At 31.9% G+C, this 6554-nt stretch overlaps 1 protein-coding gene across 7 annotated transcripts; it reads left to right on the top strand.

Moving 5' to 3' along the window:
• Positions 1-2106: 2106 nt before the first annotated feature.
• LOC8279080 (SHUGOSHIN 1) lies at positions 2107-6226 on the top strand. 7 transcript variants are annotated; one of them, XM_048376180.1, is made up of 15 exons: positions 2107-2609; positions 3119-3282; positions 3407-3444; positions 3556-3664; positions 3771-3794; positions 3890-3958; positions 4050-4091; positions 4185-4269; positions 4370-4427; positions 4541-4663; positions 4768-4902; positions 5009-5146; positions 5235-5372; positions 5481-5603; positions 5687-5828. In XM_048376180.1, the coding sequence occupies exons 1-15, from the start codon at positions 2564-2566 to the stop codon at positions 5706-5708; spliced, it is 1314 nt and encodes a 437-aa protein (XP_048232137.1). In that variant the 5' UTR covers positions 2107-2563; the 3' UTR covers positions 5709-5828. The 7 variants fall into 7 exon arrangements, with proteins under 7 accessions (XP_048232137.1, XP_048232134.1, XP_048232135.1 ...); XM_048376176.1 differs by having other exon boundaries at positions 2108-2609; positions 4553-4663; positions 5713-6226; XM_048376175.1 differs by having other exon boundaries at positions 2110-2609; positions 5713-6226.
• Positions 6227-6554: the final 328 nt, after the last annotated feature.

Raw genomic sequence — 6554 nt, 5'->3', positions numbered from 1 at the left:
TGTTTTTACGACGAGTGTAAGAAGATGGCTGGCTACCCCTTGTTATATAGCTCACAGCCTATTGGGACTCCTATAAATAAAAAGATAATTTTTTTTTTTATTTAGTTAGCTTGATTTAATTATCATGGAAATAAAATATTTATTTCTTAGTAGAGAAGGGAATAGGTGTTTTTGATTGTCGAATATATATATATATATATATATATTTAACATATATATTTATTTCTTAATTATATATGTATTTATTTTTAACACTCATGTATAATATTCATATGTAATATTTATAATTTTTTAATTATTATTTTTTATTTGAATAACTATATTAATATAATGAATGGTGATTTAATCTTAAAAATTACTATATAAAATCTTATGATCTTATATCAATTATAGCTTTCACTTAACTGCTAAAAACCTAAAAGAAAAAGAGTCACTCATGCAAAATCGATGCCGATTCCCGTGTAATCTTGCAATTTGTATTCTTACTGGTACAACAGCTGAAACTAGAAGCAAAGCCTCTTAAAAAGCCTTGGAAATCTCCCCATGCAGGTTGTCACAGACTATATATCAACTATTGAATTCTTTTTGATAGGTTTAATAGTAAGTATGACCCAATTTAAAAAAAAAAAACAGTAATTATTACCTATTATTTTAAGAGACTCCTTTATCTTGTTCAATATTTTCTGAGAAGCTATTATCTGTAAAATTATGAAAAGTAGCAGAAATTAACATTTATAAGATATGTAATAGTTCAAATCTTATTTTCCAGAGAATTAGATTTCATGTAATTACTATGCTTTGTACAGTCACCTTGGTCATGGCGATTGCATCTTCAAGTGGCCAAAGAGCAGCCCTTATTGCCCTATCTGTTGTTGCCATGAGTTGCCTACTGCGAAACATACATGAGTTAACACCATGACAAAAAAGAGTGAAAGGAAACACAATAAAGAAATTAAAAAAAATGACAAAAGAGTTATAACAAAAGATGAGAAAATTAAAAGGAAAAACTAAATCTTACCTACACCAGAATAAGAATGACACATATATATGGATTCTTTGACATTTAATGATTGACACATACGAATTATTTAAAATAAAAAAATATGTATCAATCATCTATTACTTTGATGTATAAATGGGAATATACATCTAGATTAGATAAGAATTTTATTATTTAATACCACAATTTTAGGTGTTTTAAGTGAGGTGGTTTCTTGTGGCTTTAGGTCACCGTAAACTACCTAAAGCCATCGAAAACTGTCTCATTGTCTATTTTTTTTTCTTTTAATTTATCTACATCTCTTACCTTAAACAACTTTTCTTAGTTATGAGAAGTCTAATGTTTTGGCAAGTTATTACCTTAAGAGGTGCCATTCTAACATGATGATTGGCATGAGTGAAGAAAGATTGTTGGTAAGGCATGAGGATCTATGATGGGAGGGATTTTCATTTGAGAATTTCGATCTTGCTATATTGTTCATTACCAACATTTTGACTTGCAGCACGAAATTTGTGTATTTAAGCTTTTATGGAAATATTAAAATTTAAGTTTTTAAACAATATTATTCTTATTAAAATTTATTAATAACAACTTTATTTTAAATTGATCTCATATAATTAAATTTTTATATTTTTTAATAAATAATTATTATTTTAAAATTATTTTATATAGTTAAATAATTATAATATTTATAATTATGGTATTTAAAATTAAAAAATTTTATTAATAGAATTTAAATTTAAATTTCTATTTTTAAAATAATTTTTATAAATATTTTTAATAATAAATACAATTGAGCTAAAAAAATTAACTATAATATTTTTAATTATTATAAATTATTTTTATATATTTATATCATTGAATATAATCTAATAAAATAAAATATATTTAATAATTTATACATTCAGTGCTCATTTAACATACTAACAACAATACCTAATAAAATCTCACTAAAGAATTTAATTTATCAACCATCAGTTATCAGCCACCAACCACCAGCTATCAGTTGCATTGATCAGCCGAATCTGACAAACTCTATATTAATTATTAGCTATTAATTTTAAGTCTTACCAAAGACTTCAATATATCTATTTAGTGATAAACAAGTGCTATTTGGGCAAAATTTACGAATCAAAAACACCTTTAAAATATTCTTGGGACAACTTGGTCAGTTATGTTTAGAAGGGTGATGGGCCAGTTTGATTGGATATTAAGTCTGCTTGAGGGCTTTAAGACCGTCTATTTAGACATTGTAACCTGCTTATTTAGCTCAATAGTAATACAGCATTTTAGTTGTGTTACAATTTCATACACTGACTTTGCCTGGGCCTCTTAATGCCAGCTAATTTTCCTTTTCAGAGAAAAAAAAAAAAAAAAAACAAAGGAAAAAGAGATTCAGAAAATTAAAAAAATTTCAATCTTGAAACACAGAGTTCCCATTTTACCCTTCTTCTTCAATCTTTTCCCTCCCTTAATCCAGTCTCTTCAAAATCCAGAGAAAAGCGAAAATACAAGTCTTAATAGGGAGGGAGATAGAGATCGCACTTCAACTATTGCCCCGGCATGGATGGTGACGTAGTTCTTAATAAAGAAAATCAAAATGTTAAAGGTATTCTCTCTCTGTTCCTGTAAATTCCCAACAAATCTCCAATCTTTATTGTTCATGTCGGTTCTGCTTTTTCATTTTCAACTTTTTTGATGAGATTAATTATGAAATGTTTGAACCTCTGGTTTCATGCTGATACTTACACAATTACTAGGGATATTTTTTTTTTTTGGTTTTATGAATGAATTAGAATTGTGAAGTTTGATTTCGAGGTAGGGTTTGTGAAACTTTATTAGATATTTCGATTCCAATATTGAGTATTATAATGCAGAATGATTGCTTTCTTTATCCGCAGTTTACTACCAATCTGAAAATTAGGTGTTGCACGTGGAACAATTTGCTAAAACTAACTAAGAAACTTGGAAGTTAAAATTTTACATTCAAGGAACGAACCTCATATCTGAATTTGGAAGTGCTGAAGACTGTAAAAACTATTGCTTTTCAGTTTCTTGTGCTTAGGTTGTTTCAGGGCTGGTATTTTTTCAATGACTGATGATAGCAATATTGGTTAGGTAACAAAATGAAAGGAGATGAAAAGGCAAAGGGATTTACTGTTGTTGGAAACATGCCAAGGAAAAAGCTTGGTGACATTAGTAACTTGCCCCAGAAAAACCAAGATATGAGACCCCCATCTGTTTCACTTAATACTAAAGATTATATTCACAAACTTCATCAGGTAAATTTTCATGCTCTTAAAACTAACTTAATACTGAACTTCATTAATAAGCTTTGCATTTCTTCCAGTTCAGCTCAATGGGGTTTTCTTTCTTTATTCTTTTTTCTGAATTTTTTTTTTCCAGGAAAATCTGACACTAGTGAAGCTTATTGCGGATAGAAAGTATCCTTTGCTGTTTATGATTAATTTTGTCTAGTTCTCTTTTGGCCCCTTTTGGTTGTTCTAATTTCATTTGGCTTTCAATCCTCTGTTTTTCCTTAGTCTACTCAACAGTAAAATCATTCAATCACATGCACTTGAATTACAGAAATCGAGAACACAATGTCAACAAGTACAAGAAAAGAATCTGGAGCTTGCCCGGTTAAACAGTCAGATGTTGGCGGTAATGACGTGCATTTCTCAGGGAATCTAGTTCCTGATAATATTTAGATGACTGTATTTAGAGAATATTGCACCAAACTATTGACATATTATTTCAAAATTTGCAGGAACTAAATTCGAATAAAGATAGGGTGAGTTTATAGTTAATTGAGATCCCAGAATCTTGTTTGCTCAATCCTTCACATTCTTTAGTTTTAGTGGATGATAATAGTCTGTTACTCTTTAGCTTAAGGTGGTTCAACATGATCTGGGATGCAAAAATGGTTTGCTTAAGGCAATGCAATTGGAAATTGGGGTAAGCTTATCCAGTGTTCTTTTTCTTGCCTTATATCTTTATTAGGTTATTGATTATATTGCTAAAAAAAGAACTCCTGTTATTTTTCAAGGACAAAGCAAATATGGTAAGATGCAATATTCATGGAAATGAGGTACTTAAGCAAGCCATCTAAAGTAAACCTTATGGAATTTCTCTTTCTAGTTATATCATGTGTGTATTTACTCTTGTTCTTTCACTGCTTTAGGCCGAAACCACCAGAGGTGGTGAAATTGGGAATTTTTCTAAAGCACACAATAGGGACAAAGTACTTTGTAGTAAACGGAGGAAGCGTAAGTGTTAGAAACTTGTATTAGAAATTCTCGATAGCATGTTATTCAAAGTGATAGAAACTGTTTTGTAAAACTGACCCTTTCCCTTGATCTCGTGCAGGTTTGGACCCTACTAGTGTTAAACCAGTCAAAACTAAAGAGAAGATTGATAAGAATAGGTTTGATCTACTGTCTCACACCAATGGGTTTTAAAACTGCTTCTTTCCTTGTAACTATTATCGAAAATTCTATGCGAGGTAATCATTTTTCCTGAAATGCTTTGTATGTGAAGGACATCTGCTAGATCGAAAGCTGGAGAACAAGATCTGTTCAATGATACATTCGAGATAAGTGATGCTCTGGATCCTCCTATGGATAAACCAGTTGAAGCTGAAAAGAAAATTGATGAAAAGAGGTTTGTGCATGGTCTGCTGCTGTGTGTTTCAGATTCTAATGGCTTTTGTTTTTCTGGTATTATCACAAGACATGAGAGAAATGATGAAACGCTTGTTACAACAGGCTTTGTTTGAGAAGGCAATCTGATAGGTTTAAAACCGTGAAACAAGAAACAGCAAATGATTCATTTCAGATAACTGATGCGTTGGATCCTCCTACAGATAAACCAGTTGAAGAAAATAAGGTTGATGAAAAGAGGTTTGTGCATGGTCTACTGCTGTATATTCCAGATTTTAAAAGGCTTTTATGTTTCTGGTAGTCTCACAAAGATTTGAGAGAAATGATGAATTGCTTGTCACAACAGGCTTTGTTCGAGAAGGCAATCTGCTAGGTTAAAAGCTGCAGAACAAGGCACAGCTAATGATTCATTTTGGGTAAGTAATGCTTTGGGTCCTTCTATGGATAAACCAAATGAAGCTGAGAAGAGGATTGATGAAAAGAGGTTTGTGCAAGTTATATCAGGTTTTAAATGGCTTTTATTTTCTGGTACTCTAGATTTGAGCGAGATGATGAAATGCTTGTCACAACAGGCTTTGTTCAAGAAGGCAATCTGCTAGGTTAAAAGCTGCAGAACAAGACACAGCTAATGATTCATTTCAGATAAGTGATGCTTTAGATCCTCCAATGGATAAACCAGTTGAAGCTGAAAAGAAAATTGGTGAAAAGAGGTTTGTGCAAGTTATATCAGATTTTAAATGGCTTTTATTTTTCTGGTATTCTCACGAAGACTTAAGGGAAATGATGAAATGCTTCTCATAACGGGCTTTGTTGAGAAGGCAATCTGCTAGGCTTAAAGCTGCGGAACAAGAAGCAGCTGATGGTCCATTTCAGATAACCGATGCTTTGGATCCTACCATGGTGAAACCACACCAGGCTGAAAAGAAGGCTGATAACAAGAGGTTCGTTTACAAAGTCTACTGCTGTGTAGAACTTATTGCATAGATAGTTTTTATCTTTCTGGTAATGTTAAAGGATGTTACAGAGATGAAGAAACACTTGTTTGAGCAGGCTTTGTTCAAGAAAGCAGTCTGCTAGATTTGAAAGTCAAGAACAAGTACAAGAACCAACTGAAGACTCGTTTCAGATAAATGATGCTAAATTTCCAGTCTCTTCTCTGTATGAACATGGTCCTACATCATCAGTTTCAGCAGTCAAAGTTGAACCTGAAGCAGCATATAGTGCCTCTGGACCTGAAGCTCAGGAATTGCGAAGGTCATCTTTTCGACCTAAGCGTCAAGTGGCTGATAAGGTTCAGTCCTACAAGGAAATTCCACTTAATGTCAAGATGCGGAGACCTCACTGAGTTAAAATCTTCCTCAAACTAACCTTATCGAGCATAGCAGGGAAGACCCCTTTCTTTTATTTTTTCCCTTCTTGATGTAAAGGTTTGAAAGAATCTTAGTGGATAGCTGCTGCTAGTAACTGTAGATCTTAAAGCTAGTATATTTTGTTCTATCATCATCTATGGATGATGATTTAGTACAAAAAATTAATTCAGGTCTAATGTTGAATTTCCAGAGAATCCGAAATTTGCTTTATAATTTTGCTTTAGTTTAATTAAAAAAAGAAAAATTGATGGTCAGGTAGCTGCTTTTTTTTTTTTTTCTTATCAAATTTCTCTAATAGATCAAGGAGACTCTAGCTGCTTGTTTAATCAAAGAGGAATGAATTATGGGTCTCATGATAAAAGGAGAAACTTTGAGTTGTTGAAGTAATCTAAAGGCCGTTCCACCTGTGGGGCATATTAGGAGATTGTATCTGATACCATGTATCACTAATCATGTATTCAGTATTAAGTTATTAACCAGTGTTTGTGAAGACAGGATGGAGGAAGGAAGAAAGGCTGAGCT

This window comes from Ricinus communis, chromosome 6 (genome assembly GCF_019578655.1).
Source record: "Ricinus communis isolate WT05 ecotype wild-type chromosome 6, ASM1957865v1, whole genome shotgun sequence".
Classification (NCBI taxonomy): Eukaryota; Viridiplantae; Streptophyta; class Magnoliopsida; order Malpighiales; family Euphorbiaceae; genus Ricinus; species Ricinus communis.
Note: the sequence above shows the minus strand (reverse complement) of the source record. Positions and strands in the feature narration are given on the sequence as shown.

Bases quoted from the DNA above. Each gene is read 5' to 3' on its own strand.
- LOC8279080 (XM_048376175.1), top strand. From the start codon at position 2,564: ATGGATGGTGACGTAGTTCTTAATAAAGAAAATCAAAATGTTAAAG. The intron at 5,373-5,480 runs GTTTGTGCAAGT...TTTGTTGAGAAG, and splicing joins AAGAAAATTGGTGAAAAGAG to GCAATCTGCTAGGCTTAAAG. The intron at 5,604-5,712 runs GTTCGTTTACAA...TTGTTTGAGCAG, and splicing joins AAGAAGGCTGATAACAAGAG to GCTTTGTTCAAGAAAGCAGT.